General features: G+C 50.5%; 1 protein-coding gene across 2 annotated transcripts in view; it reads right to left on the reverse strand.

Moving 5' to 3' along the window:
* The window catches only part of ACOT7 (acyl-CoA thioesterase 7), a 119251-nt gene that overhangs the window by 84910 nt on the left and 11372 nt on the right, over positions 1–22969 (reverse strand). Inside the window, exon 2 of one of the 2 annotated variants that reach the window (XM_058552768.1) lies at positions 19777–19947. The exons of the other annotated variant lie outside the window; for it this stretch is intronic. Coding sequence (XP_058408751.1) covers positions 19777–19947 — 171 coding nt within the window. The remainder of the gene's footprint in view (positions 1–19776; positions 19948–22969) is intronic. 2 annotated transcript variants of the gene reach the window in all.

Below are 22969 nucleotides of genomic sequence, written 5' to 3' on the forward strand. Positions count from 1 at the left end.
ACGTCAGGTTGGCTCACAGTGATGCAGCAAGGGTGGGGGAGAAGTGCAGACAGAGGGCCCCAGGGGAGGAGGAAGTGCTTACATCCGGAGCGGCACTGAGGAAGGAACTGATACAGAGGCAGCCTTTGAGACAGGAGAACAAGGCACAGAGCCATCCTGCAACACTGGGGGTCCCTAGGGACCACACTATCAACATCCCACGGCCCCTGGGGACCCTGGGCACTTGGGAGTAAATGCCAGGAGCTCCAGACCGCAGGCTCTCCAGCCCGAAAGCTCACTAGGACACTGGCCATGCCCCACCTGTCCTGGTCACCCCGAGTCCTGCATCCACCAAGGACTGTCCTATCTCCCTAGGCCAGCTGGCCACCCAGGCACACAGTGCAGGTACAAATCTCCCCCCGGGGCCTCATCCTGACCGAGCACTCTGTAGTTACCGCAAATGCAGGGGGGCCAGAGCCCAGCTCACTAACTCATACCCAGTGGCTCCAAATCAGCAGCCTTCCCCGAAGCCTCACGTGGGATTCCTTGCCACGCCCCTCACTGCTAGCTGACTGTGGTTGTGCGGGAATTTGACTACAGGATGACAAAGCTTCTAGATTTTCAAGAGAAGCTGGAGATCCAGAGTTTAATATACAATCTCCTGATATTTGAACGGCACCTAATTGAAACGTGTTTCAACACCGCGCAGGCCAGCTTAGATGGGCAGAGCAAGTGGTGGGCCTGACCCAGTCCTGGGGGGACTGTTTGCAACCCATTCTCTCTTTCACCTCTCTCCACCCCTCCGTCTAGGCCAACCCGCACTTCCTCCCCCTCCTCAGACCCCATAAACTTCAGGGAAAGGTGGAAGGTCAGCCCAGGGAGTCCTTCCTGCATCCCCCAGAGTCCTCCTGGGTCCTCTCAGCTGACCAGTGGCGTTGCTGCCTTCCCTCACCAGGCCCACGTCCTCCACTCTCCCCGCCCTCTCAGCCAAGCAGTGGCCGACTGACTCTTGTCTGGAATGTCACCGTGTCACTCTCCCCTTCTATTCCAGCTGCTCCTGCCCCAGACCACAGGATGAGCAGGCCAGGGCTGGGGCCCAAGGCTCATGGAAGTGGACACTTAGCCACACTTCCCCTCTGGAGCAGACACCAGGCTGATGACAAGAGCTCTCATGGGGCTACGCAAACACAGGTCAAGGCGTCACTCCCAGAGGGGTGGCCACCCCACTTGGACTCTGGGAACACTTCCCGGAAGAAGTAACACCTGGGCCCAGTCCTGGAGAGCCAGCAGGCTGATCCCGAGGGCAAGGGGAAATGGGAAATGTTCCAGGGAATGGGAGGACGTCAGGGGAAGGCCCCAAGGCAGGAGAGCTTGGTGAGTCCGGAAACAGAAGGCAATCCCCCACAGCTGGCCAGTGGCCCATGAGGGGTGAAGAGACAGGCTAGAGGATAGAGCCAGGAGCTTGTCATGCAGGCCTGGGGCTGGAGACAGTCTGGACTTGTCCTGGGGGACAGGCCAGCATTGGGAGATACTGAGGCAGGGCTGGTGTGTGGGGAGATGGCTCTCCGGCTCAGGGTGGAGAGCAGGCTTCTACACTTGCCTCTCGTCTCCCAGACCTAACTCACAACTTATCCCACTGCCCCAAGAGCTACCTTCTTAAGCAAAAATCTAGTCGTCACTCCCCTGCTGAGACCCTCCACAGCCCCTCCAATCTACGGAATAAAGATTCAACTCCATAGGGAGGCACTGGAAGCCCTCAGAGATCTGGAACTTGCCTGCCTCATCTCCCACTGCCCTGCAGGGCTCAAACCAGTGTTGTTGGCTAGGCACACCTTGACCACCCCACCACCCTGCCTGTGCCCATCTGTCCCAGCAACATCTGACCTAGCCTCTGTGAAGGGGGGACTCCTCGGTGAACGGGGGAACCTAAGTGGATATAACCTTCCAGAGGGCAATCCAGAATTATCCATCAAAGCTCCAAGTGCACAGGCGTGCACTGAATTCGAAAGCTCTGAATTGTTCTGACGTAGCAATTCCACTTGTAGGAATTTATCCTACAGATGTTTCCACGCATGATCCAGCCAAGTGTGTTCAAAGTTACTCACTGCAAAGTTGTTTACAATGCAGAAGACTGGCCATATCCCCAGTGTCCACCAAAAAGAGACTAGTTAGATTAAGTCACATCCACACCACGCCATAGTGCACAGCCTTGAGCGAGAGCAAGGAACACTTTCCGAGATGTGCTGCTGGGGGAAAAGAGGCAATGCACAGGACGATGGGAACCAGGTGACTACACCTGCAGGGTCAGTGTAGACTACCTCTAGAGTGAGGCACGGGAAGCTGCAAGTTTCCATTGACCCTGGAGAAGAGAACTAGCAACTGGAGTTGGGAGGGAAATTTTCCACTACGATGCCTCCATGCCTTTGGAATTTAAAACCATGTCAACCTGTTCAAATAAACCAATCGTCTTTAAAATTTCCTCAAAGCACAGCTCAAATGCATGTCCTCAGCAAGGTCTTCCCTGATCTCACCACATCAGAGCCACCACCCTCTAGACTGGCCAGCACTCGGCCCACAGGACCACTCTGCAGCAGGGCTCTCTGGGTTGAGCACCCACCCACACACCCTCAACCCCACCCCCTGCTGGACAGGACCATGCCTGTTCCCAAGGGGCAGGAGGCAGGCAGGGGAATGGAGTGGGGGATGCCACTCCAGGAGGGAAAGGATGGGCAAGGCACAGCCTGGGACGCCGGGAGGAGCCACCTCTGTTCCCCGCGGCGAGGGCAGGCCCTGTCCCTCTGCTCCTCAGGGTCCTGCCAAGGCCAAGCCACTGCAGGCCACACACACAGCCTTTGTACTGGGTTGAAAAAGATATGTTCAAGCCCTATCCCCTGGAACCTGTGAATGTGACCTTATTTGCAACAGGGTCTTTGCAAATGTAATCAAGTTAAGATGCGGTCATTAGGGCAGGCCCTATTCCAGTATGACTCCTGTCCTTAGAAGAAGAGGAAAATGTGGACATACACGGGGAAGAAGGCCATATGACAACGGAGGCAGAGATTGGAATGATGCATCTACAAATCAAGAAACACAGGAATTGCCAGCAGCCACCAGAAGCTGGAAGCAGCAACGAAGGATCTCTCCCTAGAGCCTTCAGAGGAAGCACGGCCCTGCCAACACCTGGATTTGAGGCTTGTGGCCTCCAGACTGTGAGAGCACACATTTCTGTTGTTTTAAGCCACCCAGTTTGTGGTCATTTCTTGCGGCAGCCCCAGGAAACTCATATAGCCTGTGCCCCCTGCAGCCTCTGGCCCCAGGGGCTTTGCTCCACCGCTAGAAGGCACTGAGCCCCACGGGGCCTGTGGCATTGGCTGCAGCCTGAGCCTGGCTCAACTCCTGCTCCCTAAGCCTGGCCAGCCCAGGCCAGGCCCCCGCACAGCCTTGGTGGCAGCTCCACAGGGGGATGACCCCTGCCCGCGCTTCCTACAGCCCCCCAGCAGGGGGCCAGCATCTGGGATTCTGACAGGAAAATGTCAGTGCTAAAATTAACACCCTGCTGCGTGCGTTCCATGGTAACTAGAGGTGGGGGGGCTTGTTTCCTTTATCCAACAGTGAAAGCTAAAATATCCGAAGTAGAAGGTGGTGGCACCGAGCACAGCCAGGTTTCCATGACAGATAAAGTCCTTTCACAGAGGAGTCCCCCTTCAAAGACAGGCAGAACCACTGGGTCTGCTGCCGTGGTCCAGGTGGGGGCCCCCAAAGGGCAACCAGCTCTAAGGACACCTCACAGATTGTGCTGGAAGCTCCCTGGGCCTGTCCCTTCTGAATTAGGCTCCAACCAGAGCAGCAACAACAGGAACACAGCCAGGACTGAGGCTTTTGGACAGACCTTCCTCCCTCCCTTCCTCTGGAGCTGCAGGTGGCAGTCATCATCACAGTGATGGCAGCACAGGCCTAGGGCCTGCGGACACTCCCGAGCTTCCTTCCTGCTCAGCACAGGGAACAGTGCCAGTATCGAGGAGGCGGGATCTGAACCGGGGCCTGAAGGACAGGCAGGTTGGAGACAAAGAGGAGCAGGGGTTGCCATTCCTAGCAGAAAAGGAGCTGTGGGGCTTACCTCGGGGCAGGCACGTGCCAGGAGGACCACATGCCTGGGGGGCTGGTTCACACCAGGCAGCCTTGACCGTGGGCCTGGAAGGCCAGGGTCAGGCACACATGAACACCCCATGTTTCTATGCAGGGACTCTGCCAAACAGAAGCCCAAGTAGCACTGCTTATCCTCTCCAATTTGCTGCCTGAAAACGTTCTGGTAAAGTTCCTTCAACCCCCAGAGACTCCCACTACATCCCCCAGAAGAGGCAGGGGTACAAGAAACGGCTGGTCCAGGAAGAAGCACCTAAGGCCCTACAAGGCCCCAGAGCAGGACAGGGGAATGACCAGGAGAAGGCTCCACATGCAGCCCACCGACCAGGACCTACTGATTCCAAGAACCCAGAGTGCTCTGGGGCTGAAGCAGGTGGGAAGTTCAGCAGTGCTCAGCCCAACCGCAGAAAACTGGCTGGCAAGAGAAAGAGAGGCACCAGGAGCAGCAAACAAGAAAGAAAAGCAGTTGCCATCATCCTAGGGGCTCAAGCTGGCTGGGAGAGTGCTGAGCCTAGCAACCTGATTCTTCCGAGCACCCATGATCTGACCCTGCCAGGAAGCCAGGTGGTCACCGGGAGGCTGGACTTCCTGTCTGGGCTTTGCTTAACCACCTAACGTCCACAGTCAGTAAGAACTGGGCCAGGCACGGATGCCCCTGGCAACCTGAAGCTCGCCAGTCTGCTGGACACAGGGGCTGCCTCCCCTGTACCCACCCAACCCCTTCAAAGTGCCCCCAGACAGACCATCTGCTGCAGTGGCCCCCACACAGGGGGCCTATGACCTGCGGTACCTGCTCAGCTGGGAAGCCACGCCAGCTGGGACATCCCAGGTCCCGAGAGAGGCGAGGGAGGCAGCTGCAGCCGAGTCACCCATCCTCTCCCCTGAAAGCACCATCTCAACTCCCCACCACGTCGGGTCTGGTGGGGAGCAACCTATCTTCCTGGGCTGCCCAATCTAACCAAGAAGACGCTGCCTCACCAATCCGAGGAGTCTACCAAAAGCTGGTTGTCGTAGAAACCTCGTTTTGTAAATAATTACAGTGGAGAAGAAGAAGTAAATCTTCGAGCTCTCCCGCTGCTGGGCCATGAGATCAAGAAGTCACAGGTGCCGTCTCTGAGAAGCCCCCGGGAGACTGCTGGAGAGGGCAAATGCCTACCCCAGTCCTCCTCCGGAATCTCAGCAAAGGACCCCATTGCAAGCCTTCCAGAGCTTCCTGAAATCCACACAGGACAGGAGGGTCAGGGGCCAGAGCGAGAGGTCTCATCAGACGCAGAGCCCCAGCATCCTGCTCAGAGGAACTGGTATCTGAAACCTGTCCCCAAGGCCACCTCCCAGAGCTCTAAGGGCGTGGATAGGCAGTGCAGCCAGCTTGGCCAGCCTCAGCTCTCCTCTAGCTGACACCCCCACCCCACCACCACGCACACCTTCCTCCTCCCCTCTGAGGGGCACAGGCTGCCAGAAGAGCCCCCAGGTCCCCTCCAGGCAAACAATCAGAATGGCCCCGGTGCACGTGCGATGGCTGCAGCCCTTGGAGAGCCTGGACGTGTTATGACTATGACTATGCCCCACTGCCATCCCCTCACAGGGCTGCTTTCTCGGGAATCCTGCAGCGAGTTACTGCAGTTGAAACTCCCCAGCCAGCGCACTGGGCACAGAACAGCCTCTGTCAATCAGGCCAGGGTATGGCCGGCATGAATGTAGAAACCCGCCTGCGGGCCACTCCAGGGTGTCCTTCCGAAAAACTCTTGCCCTGGCTTAGCTCCTGGGCACCAATGCAGCTTGCCTATGGGGCAAGTCTGGCAGGCTTAGCGGTCAAGAGGGAAAGTTGGGGCAGAGCACTGATTAGCTTTAGACAAACACTGCCCATCACCCCCCCTCACACAGACCCCTCATCAAATGCCAGAGCACTTCCGCCTCCTTTAAACAGCTACAGGTCCTGGAGGCCTTCCTAAAATAGAGGTAGATTATTACTAAAAGTGCAAGTGCCACTGCCCCAAGTCTTCCCACTTTTATGCAAAAAGAAAGAGAAAGAAAATTCCAGACTGACCAGCACCACAGCACTGGGTTCCCGGTGGGCAGGAAGTGGCAAGGCTGCACTCGGCTCTGCCAGCCCAGGAAGCTTAGTGCCTAGAAGCCAGGCCCTTCTGAAGGGGAAAGGGAGCCCGCCCACCACACCCCAAATGTCTGCCTGGAGGGAGAGTCAGGGCTGAGTCTGGGCAGAAGAACTTCCCAAAGAGCCTTCCCACCCGCGCAGCCCGACGGGGTCCCAGGCCAGGACGGCAGATCTCCCTCAGCCCCTCAGCTGCCCCCACGGCTCTTCATCCTGAGAAGAAATGACTCCGTTTGCTGGCAGTCACAGACTGTTCCTGTAGGGCAGGGCCATCCCACTCACCTGGCGGGGCACAGAGCAAAGTGCCGTGACTGTGTGTCAAATTGGAGGGTGACAGAATCCTGAACCCTGCCTGTGCCTGCCTGGCACCCTGGTTCCCCTCGGGTCAGCTTTTGCACACCTGGCCAGTGGCAAGTCTGGGGCAGCAGCATGCCCCTTCCTCCTGCCCTCTCTGCCCAGAGAAGCCTGGCCCCGCTCCCCTCCCCCGGACCAAGAGGCAAAAGTGCTGTTTGCACACACGTCTCAGGACTGGGGACCACGGCAATGGGTTCTGAGAGCCCCCCTGGAGAGCTGCACGCTAGGTCTGGTCGAGTCCATCGCTTACCTTCAGGTCGGAGAAAAGGTCCCCAAGGCCACAGGGTGCCCACTCCAGCCAGAGGCGTTCCAGAGCCACATGTCTAGACATCTTGGCTCTTCCCACCCTGGTACCCACAACCAGGGTCTCCTCCAGACACCCTTACCCCTGGCCATCCCAGAGTTTCCCCACAGCTCCCAACTCACAGCTTGGGCTTCTCCCTAAGACAGGCCTCGTCGGCTCCCTTCCTGAAGACTTTAAGGGACACGCCTCGCCGAAGCACGAGCATGGTCTCCACAGTCTCCACTGGTCCCTCCCAAAGCTGCAGCCAGATGGACTGGAAGAAGGGGCCTTGGCCCAGATGCTGCGCCCTTTGGACTTGGCCCCCTCCCTCCACGCGGGCATCACTGCCTCCCTAAGCAACCCTGGCTTCTCTCTTCTCTTTGCCTCAACCCTGGGCATGCTGGACACACCACCTACCCCAGAGAAGGGGCAGCCACCCCATCGCTGCAAATACGCGTGTACCCATGACCTTTTCAAATCCCTTAAAATCACAGGAGATTGGAATGGAAAGAGATCTTGGAAATTACCTGGTTCAGACTCCAACTTCTCCCCGTGAGGACAGCAGGAATGGAGAAGTGAGGAAGCCTGCCCCAGGCTCACATTGGTTAGACTCAGCTGACAAAGAGCACCACACAGTAGAGGTGGTGTCCCAGGAAGGAAGGCCAGCCCGAGGGAGAAGCGTCCTCCCTCACACTATAACGATCTGTCCCTGCGACCAAACACCAACAGGTGACGCACTGAACTTGATTAAAGTGACTCACATACAAACAGGAGAACCGGGCACAACTTGCCCCACCAGGCTCTTTTTAAGTTCTAGAGAGATCATTAAAATAACACAACTGGCTTAAAGTCCTCACTGAAGTAAAACAGAGAAATCCAGAAACCAATATGAAACTAGATAACAACTTTCTAATGATAAGTCAGCCAACAGAGGCGTGAGGATTTACACAGCATATGATACAGAGATACAGGAGAGTAACATGCAGAAAAATAAACTGAAATCCATGGCCAAGATGACACTATCTAGAGAAAAGCTTCTAAACAAACCATAGAAGTTAAGACCAAAATGAAGTTATCTTCTTGTTTTCATCATTAGTGGAAAGACACTTTTCAGATTTGGAACGATCCAGTAAACGGTAGGCCAGATCAATGACTTAAAATCCAGATACAGAGATATGACCTAAACCAGTGGAACCAAGATAAAAAAAAAAAAATTAGAGAAACAGAATGGGGATGTAAGGGAATCTGCAAGAAACGATGCAATGAATTTCAATACCTAAAACTCTATCTACAACTCAATCAGATCAGTAAGGACCAGACCAGGCCTCCATAGATACGCTGACTCAAGCCATTAACAGACCTTTCCACAAAGAGGAATCATTTGCTGTCAGACAGTTCAGCCTTATGAGTAAATAATTTCAAAGTAAACAGCCATAAGGTGCTATTTCACATCTACTAAATTAACCAAGAACCATTTTAAACGATAAAACCAGATGTCTGGAAATGTTCATAGCAACATTATTCATAATAGCTAAAAGGTGGAAACAACCCAGATGTCCATCAGGGATGAACAGATAAATAAAACGTGGTCTATCCATACAAGGCAATATTATTTGACCATAAAAAAGAATGAAGTACTGATACACATTAAAACGTGGATGAACCTTGAAAACATCATGACAAGCGAAAGAAGTCAGACAGAAAAGGCCATGTATTCTATGATCTCATTTATAGGGAATGTCCAGAACAGGCAAATCCATAGACACAGAAAGTAGACTAGTGGTTGCCAGGGGCTGGGGGCGGGGGAACAGCCAGTCACTGCTGTTGGGCACAGGATTTATTTTGAGTGAAGAAAATGTTCTGGAATTAAATAGCGATGATGGTTGTGTAACTGGATTGAAGAGTCCAGTCGTCCAGATTCTTGGTCAGCGTAAGAGAGGAATTCAGACACTGACACAACGGCAACAGCAAGCAAGCAAAGATTTATTAGAGGAAAGATCAGATACACTCCAAGTGAGGAGCAGGCAGTGCCAGAGAACGCAACTGCCCCATGTCTTGGCCCGAGGCAGTGGGGCTAATGCAGGTGGAATTCGTATGTAAATTAAAGAAAGGTCAATGTCCTCTAGAGGTGAAGAGCAGAAGGCTTTGTATGTGTTGTTTGTGCACTTGTTATCTTTATCGTTGTGGTTCAAGGTCTCAGACTCCGGTGGTGGCGGTGGCGGCACCAGGTGGGTCTTAGTTTCCCTTTATCTGTATCTTGTGGGATGCCAGCAAGACGCTTCTTTGATGTAGCAAAGAAGCTACAGCTGTGATTCCCCTGCTCATGTCTGGATGCCAGTAAGACGCTCCACTGATGCGCTCCACTGATGCGGCAAGGTCTCCAACTATGATCCCCAGCTCACGTCTACCTAGCTACCTATCTCCGTTGCATCGCATCACGGTTGTGAATATAACAAAAAAAACACTGACATGTACACTCTAAATGAGCAAATGAACTCCGTGGGATATGAATTATATCACAATAAGCTGTTATAAAAAACAAATGAATGCTGGAAGCCATGGGGAAACGGGCCCACCCCTCCCGCCTCCCGAATCAGCTTTATCAGAGAGCCCTCAAAACACTCACTCCTGCCCAGGAAAGTGCTCCCAAAATTTAGCTCGAAGAAAATCAGACATAGCTGGACAGGGGCCTACAGTGGACAGGGGCCTGCAGCGGCAGTGTTTCTAAACAAACAAAGCAGAACTAGCTCAGGGCTTGGGAACATCCTAAAACACGCACGAGGTTGTGTTTGGTGCATATTTTTCTGGGGGAAATGGCCACCATTTTCTTGAGCTTTCAAAGGCATCTGGAATCTGAAAAAGGACAAGAGATGGCAGCACCTCTTCTGTCCATCTCTCCCACACCTGCCCAAGGAGCAGAGGGACCACCTGAGTCTCCAAGGAGAAAGGCAGGAACTGAGAGAGCCAGGTGCCTGGAACTCAGGAGCTCACTCGGCCTAACTGACCAGAGGGGTCTAAGAGAGAACGCAAGGGGATCTCTGAACCGCCCTGCCTAGACTCAGAGGCCACGGTCCTCGCTTGGAAGATTGCCGCCATATCAGAGGAAGCCGCAAGGGGCAGAGACTCACAGACAGACTACATAAGAACTCTCAAAGCTCAGTGGTAAGAAAACAAATGACCCAATATTTTAAAAACGGGCAAGAGACATGAACAGACACTTCAACAAACACGATATGTGGGTGGCAAATACACACGTGAAAAGATGTTCAACATCATTAGACATTAGGGAAACGCAAATTAAAACCACAGCTTAGAATGGCTAAAATCAAAAAGACTGACTGTACCAAGTGTTGACGAGGATGTGAAGGAAGTGGAATCCTCAAAGGCTGCTGCTGGAAATGTACAATGGCACAACTTTGGAAAACAGTTCGGCAGTTTCTTAAACAGTTAAACCTACACCTACCATATCATCTAACGTTGTCCTCCTAGGACTTACTCATAGTACCAATAGAAGCATACGTCCCTACAAAGACTTGTAGACGGAACATTCATCGCGGCCTTCCTTATAATAGCCAAAAACTGGAAACAACTCAAATGACCATCCATAGATGACTGGATACACTGGTAATCCACATGACAGAATACAGTTCAGCAATAAAAAGGAACAGACTACCAATACACGCAACAGCATGGATAAATCTCGAAAGGATCATGCTGAGTGAAAGAGGCCAGACAAAAAAAGAGCACATGCTATGTGGTCCTATTTCTATAAAATTCTAGAAAATGCAAATTAATTAATCTGTAGTGACAGAAAGTGGATCAGTGGCTGCCTGGAGCTGGGGAGGCAGAAAGGAGGGATTATTAAGAAATAGAAAGGAAATCTCAAGACGATGGGTATGTTCATTACCTTGATTATGGTGATGGTTTCACAGGTATATACATATGTCAAAATTTATCAGATTACTCACTTTATTTTTTTTTTATTTTTTTTATTTTTTTTCCCCCAAAGCCCCAGTAGATAGTTGTCTGTCATAGCTGCACATCCTTCTAGTTGCTGTATGTGGGACACGGCCTCACCATGGCCAGAGGAGCGGTGCGTCGGTGCGCACCCGGGATCCGAACCCAGGCTGCCGGCAGCGGAGCGCCCGCACTTAACCGCTAAGCCACGGGGCCGGCCCCCGATTACTCACTTTAAATATGTGCAGTTATACAACTTATACCTCAATAATTTAAATTAATAAAAATCTCCCCCACCCCACCCCCATGGCTGTCTTGTAGAGAATTCCATGCTGGTGGCAAGCACCTTGGGTTTCTACTTTAGTCACTGACCCTGGCAGGGCTCACTGGAACTCAGCCCATTTCTCTAAGAGGTCACAGCAACTGGAGCAAAGGCCCCCAGGAGCTGAGCCAGTCCCTGTTCTGGAGCAGGGCACCCCACACATCTCAGCCACCAGCTCATACACTGCTAGTGGGAACGCAAACTGGTGCAGCCACTATGGAAAACAGTATGGAGATTTCTCAAAAAATTAAAAATAGAAATACCATATGATCCAGCTATTCCACTTCTGGGTATTTATCCAAAGAACATGAAATCACTAATTCAAAGAGATATCTGCACCCCTATGTTCATCACAGCATTATTTACAATAGTCAAGACTTGGAAGCAACCCAAGTGCCCATCAATGGATGAATGGATAAAGAAGATGTGGTATATATAAATACAACAGACTACTACTTAGCCATAAAAATAACAAAATCATGCCATTTGCGACAACATGGATGGACTTTAAGGGTATTATGCTAAGTGAAATAAGTCAGACAGAGAAAGATAAATACCATATGATTTCACTTATATGTAGAAGATAAACACAGAGATACAGAGAACAGATTGGTGGTTACTAGAGGGGAAGGGGGATGGGGGAGGGCAAAAGAGGTAAAGGGGCACATTATGGTGACAGATAAAAACTAGACTATTGGTGGTGAATACAATGCAGTCTACACAGAAGCTGAAGTATAATAATGTACAACTGAAATTTACACCATGTTATAAAGCAATATGACCTCAATAAAAATGAAAAAAAAAAAAAAGAGGCAGGAAGGAGGCGGCCAGACTGCCCTGGAGTTCCAGGTAATAGGAGCCCTACCTGCCCAGTGCCACCAGGCGCCACCTTGGCACCAATCAAAGCCCTCTCTCATGCCCACAGGAATGGCAGTGAAGCCCCCACTGGGCAGATGAGCAAGTCCTGAGTACTTCTCTAGAGTAAACAAGAGTATAGGGCCAATGGTGAATACGGCCATGCCAAGTCTCACTGTGGAAGAGGCTCCCAGGCTTCCCTGAATGTTAAGGAAGACGTCCCCTGAAGACACGGGGCCTGGCAGCCTGTGGAGAGAAGCCGGACTCAACAGCGAAGAGGCCGCAGAGAGAGCGGAGCAACCTGTCAGCCTCTAGAACCCTGGCCCCACACGACATCCTGGGTGTCAGTCCAGCAGCCCATCCTGCCGTACATCGCCTGCAGACCACGTCGGCAGGTGACCCCCTAAGAGGCTGTGTGGAAATGTCTGGGGCAAGATGGCCCAGTCATCTTGCAGTCATGGCTCTGCCACGTGCCCCTAAGTCAGCCACTGCGCCTCTAGGGTCTGCTTCTTCCCCTGTAACATGGAGGGTGAACGCAGAGCTGAGAGTTCCTCGAAGCCGTCACAACTTAACATTGACTCCCAGGCTCCCCAGACCTGGGAAAAGGCCTAGCATAGTGAACTCCTGGGCCAGGCCAGTTGAAGGAACCAAGTGAGACACTGTTAAGAGAATAAAGAGAGAAACCACAGACTGGGAGAAAATATTTACAAAACACATAACTGATAAAGAACTTGTATCCAAAATATACAAAGAACTGCTAAAACTCGACAATAACAACTCAATATGAAAATGAGAAAAAGATCTGAACAGACACCTCATGAAAGAAGACAGACAGATGGCAAATAAGCATATGAGAAGATGCTCCACATCATGTGTCATCAGGGAATTGCAAACTAGAACAACAATGAGATACCACTGCACACCTATCAGAATGGTCAAAATCCAGAACACTGACAAGACCAAACGCTGGCGAGGATATGGAGCAGCAGAAACTCACTCATTGCTGGTGGGAATGCAGAATGGTGCAGCCACTTAGGAAGACAGTTTGGCAATTCTACAAAACTATTTAATTAATTCTATTCTATATTCTATTAATTACATAAAAATAAATGTAAAAACTCAGTAGGTACGTGGGAGCAATTAAAAGCAAAATCAAGTCGGGGCTGGCCCGGTGGCATAGTGGTTAAATTTGCACACTCTGCTTCGGGCAGCCCGGGGTTCGCTGGTTCGGATCCTGGGCGTGGACCTTCGCACGGCTTATCAAGCCATGCTGTGGCAGGTGTCCCACATATAAAGTAGAGGAAGATGGGCACAGATGTTAGCCCAGGGCGAATCTTCCTCACACACATACACAAAAAAGTAAAATCAAGTCAAAAAATTATCATTTGGTATAGCTGAAATAAGAACATTACTAATCTCTTTCATATAACATGGGTCAATTAGGCCACTTCAGGCTCACCTGTGAGTGTCCACCTCTAAGAACCTGGCTTTTATGAGGCACATGATAGGGTGGGGCCAGCTGTCATGAAAGGAAGCACAGAGTATCAAACAGGATCTAGTTTCCTGAGACAACAAAGGGCACCAAAAAGCAATTTAGCTGTTAAAGCTGTGAGTTCTAAATACAAGCCTAAAGTTCTGGTCACCAATTACAATGATGGCGGGGGGGTGTCCCTATCACCAAGCAATTCTCCGACAGCCGCTGGGTGTCCTACAATTCAACTCAATTCTTTCTTTCTTTCTTTCTTTCTTTCTTTCTTTTTTTTTGAGGAAGATTGGCCCTGAGCTAACATCTGCCAATCCTTCTCTTTTTGCTGAGGAAGACTGGCCCTGGGCTAACATCCGTGCCCATCTTCCTCCACTTTATATGGGACGCCACCACAGCATGACTTGACAAGCGGTGCGTCGGTGCACACCTGGGATCCGAACTGGCAAACCCTGGGCCACCACAGTGGAGCGCGCGCACTTAACCGCTTGTGCCACCGGGCCGGTCCCTCAACTCAGTTCTGACTCTGCCTACCCCAAGATAGCATCAGATCCCACAGGTTAAGGGCTCAGTCCTACAAGACTGTCCCCGACTTCAGACACCAATCACAAGTCCCAGTTGTCACCTGTGCTTCTGACCAGCCAGCTACAGATAAAGCTTCTAATGACCTCCTCTTCGGGTTCAATTAATTTGCCAGAGCAGCTCACAGAACTCAGGAAACCCATTTACTTGCCAGATTACTGATTTATTACAAAGGATATTAAAAGACATGAATCAACAGCCAGATGAAGAGATACATAGGGCAAGGTGTGGGGATGGGGCGCTTCCATGCCCTCTCCAGGCTCGCCACTCTCCCCGTATCTCCACGTGTTTACCAACCCGGAAGCTCTCTGAACCCCATCCTTTTGGGTTTTTATGGAGGCTGCATTACATAGGCAAGACTGATTAAATCATGGGCCATTGGCCATCAATTCAACCTCCAGCCTGAGAGGTCAGGGCTAGAACTGAAAGTTCCAACCATCCCTCACATGGTTGGTTCCCCTGGCCACCAGCCCCCATCCTTAGGTGCTTTCCAAAAGTCTCCTCATTAACATAAACTCGAGTGTGGTTGAAAGGAATTTGCTCATCCTGATCAGTTACAAGGCTAAAGTTTCCACCTGCTAAGTGCCCAAAAGGTAACGGAATATTTAGCTGGCTCAAGAGGCTGGAATTCAAGGCCTGGAGATTTTCAACAGGTGGAGAAAGAGGCAGCATCTGCCTCCAGCATGCCCCCTGCCGGTGACAGCAGTGTGCCAGGACAGGCCAGGGCAGGGTGGAGGGAGAGACACACCCCTCTCTGTGTTTTCCAGCCCCCATTCCTTGGGTGACAGCAAAGCACACACACCAGGCGCCCTCCCGGGACCCACGAGACAAGTTCTACAGGGGCAGGTACTGTAGGGTTTTCCCCAGCCCCAGGGGTGGGCGTACGGGCAGGTGTCCAGCCAGAGCCACTCACTTTCTTCTGGGCACCTAAGGCTCAGAGAATCTCTTGGCCTTATGCCGAGTTTAGGAGATACATCCCACCTTAATCCCACTCATTCATAAACCAAAGGTAAGCAACAGGCCATTTTGGGGGCAGCTGGTGGGTGGGAGCTGTCTCCATCGCCCACCCCTCCCTTTAGCAGCATCTGCCCCTGGTCAAGGCACGCCATGAGGCACAGAGAACTCGTCAGACCTGGGTTCTAGCGCCCACTGTGCTGACCTTGCGCAAGTCACTCCTGCCCTCAGTTTCCCCATCTGTAAAACGGAGGTAATTCCTTTGCCCCCCAGGACTCAGAGCTAACCAAGTGAGCGTGAAGGGTCCAGGCTGCAGATGGGAGCCAAGGCGAAGTCTCGGAACGTGGGTGCTGCCTCTAGGGCACAGGGCTGCTCCCCTGACAGCTGCTGGGATGCTCTGCCCCACAACACCTCAAGAGGGTGGGAAAATTAGTTTTGCAAAAGCAATTCTTTCTTCTTCTACTTCAGCTCCCAGTCTGAGAGCTACCTCCCAGTCTAGATTACAATTCTGATTTGCCTAACATTTCTGATGCCCAATCAAATGTGCTTGCAGGGCTCTGGGGCAAGCTCCAGGGCATGACTGCTACATGCAACCTCCCAACTCTGGAGGTTTTAAACAAACCCTAGATGGCCAGAGTCACCCCTGCTGGCCCGTGGCCTGCTGCAAGCCTGGGCCTCTGGGCCTTGAGGCCTGAAGGGGTGAGATTCAGGGCACGGGGGGTTTGGGCTGTGTGGCATGGCCCTGGGAGGGTCTCCAGTGGGGACCCACCCCACAGGAGGCTTGGACAGCAAGAGCCTGCTACCTGCCATGGGACAGGCTGGTCACAGAACAACACTGGGGTGGGGGTGGAGGGTGGGGCAGAAAGGCCAGAAGAGGGTGGGGGTTGGTATTCAGGGAGCGGGAATAGGAAACAGAGAGATGCAGACATCATACACAGACCTGAAGAGGCGTGGACAACTCTATAAGGAAACCACGCAGGTAAGGAGTGCTCCTTGTCCTGTAGGGCACGACTTTTACTGTCAGTCATGGACTTTTTGTTTCCGTCTTCAGGGCCAGAGATCAACGACCCTCACAAAGAAGCAGTGTGGGTGAAGGTCAGGAAGTGTGTACTTTTAGCCCTCCACTGACCATCCTGTGACCCTGACAAGTAACTCAGCCTCTCGGAACCTGTCTCTCAGTCTATAAAGAGGGTGTGTCCACATCAAAAGAATGAAGTTAGACCCCTACCTCACACCATATATGTAAGAGCTGAAACTGTAAAACGCTTCAAAGAAAACATAGGGGTAAAGCTCTGTGACATTGAATTTGGCAGTGATTTCTTAGATATGACAACAAAAGCAAAAACAACCAAAACATATATATATATTTTATATATATATACAAAAATCAGACTACATCAAAATTAAAAAAACTTTTGTGCTACAAGAGATAACATCAAAAGTAAAAAGACAGCCCACTGAATGGGAGAAAAATCTTTGCAAATCATATACCTGACAAGGGACTTATCTAGAATATAGAAGGAACTCTTACAAGTCAAATAAATAAGCCAATTGAAAAATAGGCAAAGGGGCCGGCCCCGTGGCTTAGCGGTTAAGTGCGCGCGCTCTGCTACTGGCGGCCCGGGTTCGGATCCCGGGCGCGCACTGACACACCGCTTCTCCAGCCATGCTGAGGCCGCGTCCCACATACAGCAACTAGAAGGATGTGCAGCTATGACATACAACTGTCTACTGGGGCTTTGGGGGAAAAATAAATAAATAAAATTATTAAAAAAAAAAAAAAGAAAAATAGGCAAAGGACCTGAATAGACAATTCTCCAAAGATGTACAAATGGCCAATAAGCACACAAAAAGGTCTTCAACATCATCACTCATCAGGGAAATTCAAATCAAAACCACAATGAGATCCCATTTCACACCCACCAGGATGGCTATAATCAAAAAGACAGAAAATAACAAGCGTTGGCAAGGATGTAGAATCCTCTTACACCGCTCGTGGGAATATATAATAGTGCAGCCACTTCGGAAAACATTCTGGCAATTCTTCAAAAGGTTAAACACAGAGTAACCATATGACCCAGCAATTCCATTCCCGAGTAAGCTGTTTTTTTTTTTTTTTTTAGATTTTATTTATTTATTTATTTTCCCCCCCAAAACCCCAGTAGATAGTTGTATGTCATAGCTGCACATCCTTCTAGTTGCTGTATGTGGGACGCGGCCTCAGCATGGCCAGAGAAGCGGTGCGTCGGTGAGCGCCCTGGATCCGAACCCGGGCCGCCAGCATCGGAGCGCACGCACTTAACCGCTAAGCCACGGGGCCGGCCCCCGAGTAAGCTGTTTTTACACACACCACCTCTGACACCAAACATGTGGGTTTTTTCCTCACACCAACAAATTCTCTAGCTCTCCACCACCAGCTGAATGTCCTACAATTCATTGCAGTTCTGCCACTAACAGCCCAGAGTTAGTGCAGACCCCATATTTCAGGGCTCAGTACCAAAAGACTGCCCCCACTTTGGAGGCCAGTTACAAGTCCTGAGCTGCCCATACTTCTAACAAACCAGCTATAAATTGGGGGTTCCCATGACCCCCTCCTCAGGTTGGATAATTTGCTGGAGCAGCTCACAGGACTCAGCAAAACACTTCACTTAAATTTATTTGTTTATTATAAAGGATACAGCTCAGGAACAGCCAAATGGAAGAGATGCACAGGGCAAGGTATGGGGTGGGGGTCAGGGTGTGCAGAGCTTCCATACTCTCTCCAGGCACACAGCCCTCCCAGCACCTCCACGTGTTCAGTAACCCAAAGCTCTCTGAACTCTACTGTTCAGGATTTTTATGGAGGTTCCATTACGGAGGCAGGAGGCATGACTGATTAAGTCATTGGTGGTTAACTCAACCTCCAGCTCCTCTCCCTCCACCCTCAAGTTGAGGGTGGGGCTGAAAGTTCCAACCCCCTAATAATGCCTTGGTCTTTCTGGCACCCAGCCCCTGTCTTGAAGCTGTCTAGGAGCCCCCAGCCACCAGTCATCTCATTAGCATACAGAAGACACTCATCACTCCAGGATTCCAAGGGTTGTAGGAGCTGTATGCCAGGAGACAAAGACCAGATACATATTTCTTATTATGCCACACTAGGTATATACCCAAGAGAAATAAAAACATATGTCCACACAAAAACTTGTACAGGGATGTTTATGGTAACATTATGCATAATAGCCAAAAGGAGGAAACATGGAAATGCCCATCAGCTGATGAAGGGATAAACAAAATGTGGTACATCCATACAGTAGAATATTATGAAGGAAGCACTGAGACATGCTACAGCATGGATAAACTTGAAAACTGTGGGGGATCAGAATTGGCCACCCCAAAATTTGTCTCTTTGCCTTGATTATTTTTAAGAACAAAAGACTCTGAAAGAAACTTTGACCTTCCCCCTAACTGCCTAAAAGAATTTAAGATACAATGCCTGTTCCAGGAAGGAGCTAATACCATAAAATAACTGTAGTGTAATGTAAAATGTGTCTCTCAGGCACATTGCCTAGAGAGGGCCCCCCGCAAACACTCATTTAACAAACATTTGCATTTCCATCTCCACATAAATTGCCCTCCTCCCCTTTGAAGTCCCAAACCACTAACCCCAACATCCTCCTTTGTCTTTAGCTGAAGATGGTATTTAAGGTGGTGACTTCCGCCATTCTGGCAAATTACTCAGTTTTCCTGGGTTTCTTCCATGTACACAAGTTATTAAACTTTGTGTCGTTTTCTCCTATCATTCTGTCTCATGTCAATTTAATTCTTAGACCAGCCAGAAGGACCCACAGGGTAGAGGAACTGTCTTCCTTCCCTACAAAACATTATGCTAAGTGAAAGAAGTCAGTCACAAAAGGCCACATCACATGATTCCATTTATTTGAAATGTCTAGAATAGGCCAAATCTATAGAGAAAGAAAATACATTAGTGGTTGGGGGGGTGGGGGGAGAATGGCGAGAAAGGGCTAAAGGGCATAGGGGGGTTCTTTATGGGGTCATGAAAATGTTCTAAAATTGATAGTGGTGATGATTGTACGACTCTGAATATACTAAAAATCACTGAATTGTACACTTCAATGGATGCAACATATGAGATGTGAATTATATCTCAATAAAGTTGGTACAAGAGGAGGGCTATATATGCCCATTCAACAAAGTTGAGAATAAAACACACAAAAGCCACTGTAAGTAGCACAACACTGCATTGCTGAGAATTAGCAGATCAGTGAGGACAGCTCCCCTGGCCCCCCACAAGCCTGCTGCTCCAAAATCACTGCTCAACTCCCCGCCCCAGGGGAGAGCACACACCCACATCCCAGACCCCTAGGCAGTGTGTGCACAGGGAGCAATGCGCCAGCACAGCTGCTGGCGCACAGGTGCTTTGATTACCACACCTGCCTCAAGCCCTCAAAGATGTCAGCTTCCCAGAGCCCAAGGCCTGCCAATCCCAGAAGCCCGCCTCCTCCACCAAAGCTGGGTAGGGTTCAACTGGTCCCCGGCAAAAAAACATGCCAGGTCTCCAATGAGGACAAACGTATAAGTGGGCATGCTCAATCTGACAAAACATGCAGTTCACCCAACACCCAGCACCCACTGCCACTCCAAACAATTTCCAATAAATCCTGAATCATGTGGGCCAAGGCCTTGGGGCAGGCTGCCCAGTCTGCCAGGGTAGAGACAGCAGTGCTGTGGCCACAGATGTGTCCCTGTCATCCTACCTTGCAGTGACACAGAGTCCAGACAGCAGATCAGACTTGGTTCCAACAGCCCAGATGGAAGCCCGGTATCTCTCCCTGGGCCCCTTGGAGCTCCTGGGCACCAGATCCTTCCAAGCAGCTGCCAACCTGATGAGCCCATGGAGGCAGACAGCCCAGGGAAGTAGCTTCATCCTGCGGTGAGTGATGGGCCAGACTGTTTACCCAGGTACCAACACCAGACTCAGCAGCCCCGTCTCCGTCTCCTCAGAGCCCTCCCTACAGGAACGCAGCAAGTCTCTTTTTCCAATAGCCTCCTCCTGGGACCACCCCTCCTCCTATCAATCCACGGTCAAGCTGACAGCTCTCAAAGAATGCTTCTCTGTAAGCCCAGTGATGCAAAGAATTCAAGACTCGGCCTGAAGTCAGAGAGCCTGGCTCTCTCATAAGCAAATGAAAGAGGAAGGCAAGAACAGGGCCATAGCCTATCTGCCCAGGAGGAAAAAACGGGTGGGGCTATAAGCAACACTGGCCAAGATTCTCACCTCCGAGACCAATAAACCTCTGCAACACATCAGGCCAGACCAGTACAGCATAAACCCTGTTTGTTTTCTTTTTTGTAACGCTAATACGTGACTTAAGCTTTGATTCCAGGCATCCACTTCAAAGATGGTGATCTCAAATAAACACATCGCCAGCCACAAGCCTAGATGATAAGCCAAGCACCTCCCTCCACTGAGGCGCCTTCCTTTTAGAGATCTCGGTTGATTTCAATAACTGACCATTTGAGCCACTTGTTTTTTCTCTTCCCGCTCTTTAAATTTCTGCTCTTATGTTTTAAATTCACCAATAGTGAGCCCATGAAACTCTAGGCCCCTACCCTCGACCCCAATAAAAGCAACACCCCAGGACCACACACACACACACACACACACACACACACACACACACACACGTGCACACTCTCTCTCTCCCTCCCCACGACATCACTGTGTGGCCCCAGGTATACTGTGTAATTTCCAGGTCCTGTAAGTAATAAAGTTTTGTTTTTTCAAAGTTTCCTGATGGTTATTGCTGAAGGGCATCTTGCAATCACAGTAAGAACTACAAGAGCCAGTTCAACCGCAACACTGGTTACTGATAGGCTAAGACTGACACAAACACCAGGTAGGGGCAGCTCCACCTGGGCTGGACGGGCCTCTGCACAGCAGGTGTCAGGAGAGCTTGGAGGCTGCCAACTAACACATAGGTCCTGGATAGTAGGGTGGCTGAGGAAAAAAGACACATGCCCATGGCAGAAGGTTCCCGTCCCTACTTCAGACAGTGGCTCGCAAGCTCCATGGAGAGCTGAGGAAGATACAGATTTCTATGCCCCCACCCCCCAAGATGCAGGGACAGCAGGTCTGGAGTGGGGACTCAGGAGCCTGTTTTACTTTGTATTCTTTATTGTGGAAAACATCAAAAGTTTACAAGAGCAGAGAGAAGAAGGAAATGAATCCCCAAGTCCCCATCAAACAGCTCCAAGTGATCGACTCTGGTTCCTCTCTGCTCCCACCCACTCCCCAACTCCAGACGAGTTTGAAACAAATCTCACACATCACAGCTTGGCATCCGTAAATATCTCGGCACGCCCTCTAAAAGATAAAGACTCCTTTTAAAAACAGAGCCACAAAACAATTATCCTACCTAAAATATAATACGAATTCCTTAATATAATTAAATATGAAGTGAGCGTTCAAGTTCCCTTATTGTGTTCTAAATGTTTTGAAATCTGCACTTGTGAACTGTATCCGTAACCACCAAAACCTGGAAAGAATCCAAATGTTCATCGACTGGTGAAGAGATAAACTGTGCCTATAATGGCATACACCAGGCAAGAGAGAGGAAGGAAGTACTAATAACACACAAGAGTGAAACTCACAAGCATTGTGCTAAAGCTATGATTCCATCTATATAAAATTCTAGAAAAGGCAAAACTATAGTGTTAGAAAACAGACCTGTTTGCCAGGGGCCTGTGTTGGGAGGAAACTGACTGCAAAAGGGGCAGGAGAAAACTTTTTGGGGTGATGGGATGTTCTATGCCACAATTTTGGCAGTCATTACACAGGTGTACACATTGTCAAAACTCAGTGAACTGTACGTTTAAAATAGGCATATTTCGTTTTTCTGGAGTGACATCAGCATCATGATGGAGTGAGCTGTTCCCTTTGTCTCTACCCTCTAAGTTACAACTAAACCAAGAGAGGATTCCCTACACAGCACAATAGGATGCCTGAGAGATCCACGCAGCCATTCTTCTGAAAGTGGGTGGACTGGACCCCTGGGAAGCAGTGGAACTAGGTGAGTGGACCCCTCTCCCTCCCCAGCGGCAGCGATCCAGGTCGCAGGTCCTCACTCAGCAGTTGATGCGACTGTAAGAAGAGGCAGGGGCAGCCCAGCCTGTGTGCGAACACTTTCGGAGTGGTGGCTCAGCCTGCAGGAGCGCCCACCGTGCCACAGCAGGCCCCGCCTGTGGGAGCACTCCCCACTGAGTGGCGGCAGCTCAGCCTCCGCAAAGGAACGCTGCCCACCAAGTGCAGCAGCTCAGCTGAACTGCCCGCCATGGTAGAGCTGGCCCACGCTCGAAAGAAAGTGCCCCTCCCCTCCTGCCTAGTGCAGCAGCTCAGCTGGTCCCCTGCCGAGTGCAGCAGTCCTGCCCGCACAAGAGCAACCCATCAGAGGAGCACAGACCACTGCCTGTGCATGCGTGCATGACCCGCCAAGCGGCTGCGGCCAGCAAGCAAATGCAAAGCAACCCTACCGGCACAACTTCCAGCAGATGGGGTGAGATCAGAAAACACAGCTCCTGCCCACTCCCAGCAGTGGCAGGCAGAATCTGCAACCTGATACTACCACAAATGCACCAGCAAAGGATCAATTCATTAAACACCATGAAGAACTACAGTAACACTTCAGAGCAGAAGGAAAATGACAAGTCTCCAGAAACCGATCCCGAAGTCACAGAAATTTACAATCTAAATGACAGAGAATTCAAAATTGTTGTCATAAAGAAACTCAACAAGTTACAAGAAAACTCAGAAAGACAGTTCAATGACCTCAGGAATAAAATTAATGAGCAGAAAGAATTCTTCACCAAAGAGATTGAAGGTCTAAAAAAAAAAAAAAAAACAGAAATTCTGGACATGAAGAACACAATGAGGGCCAGCCCCAGGGCTTA

This window comes from Diceros bicornis, chromosome 13 (genome assembly GCF_020826845.1).
Source record: "Diceros bicornis minor isolate mBicDic1 chromosome 13, mDicBic1.mat.cur, whole genome shotgun sequence".
Lineage (NCBI taxonomy): Eukaryota > Metazoa > Chordata > Mammalia > Perissodactyla > Rhinocerotidae > Diceros > Diceros bicornis.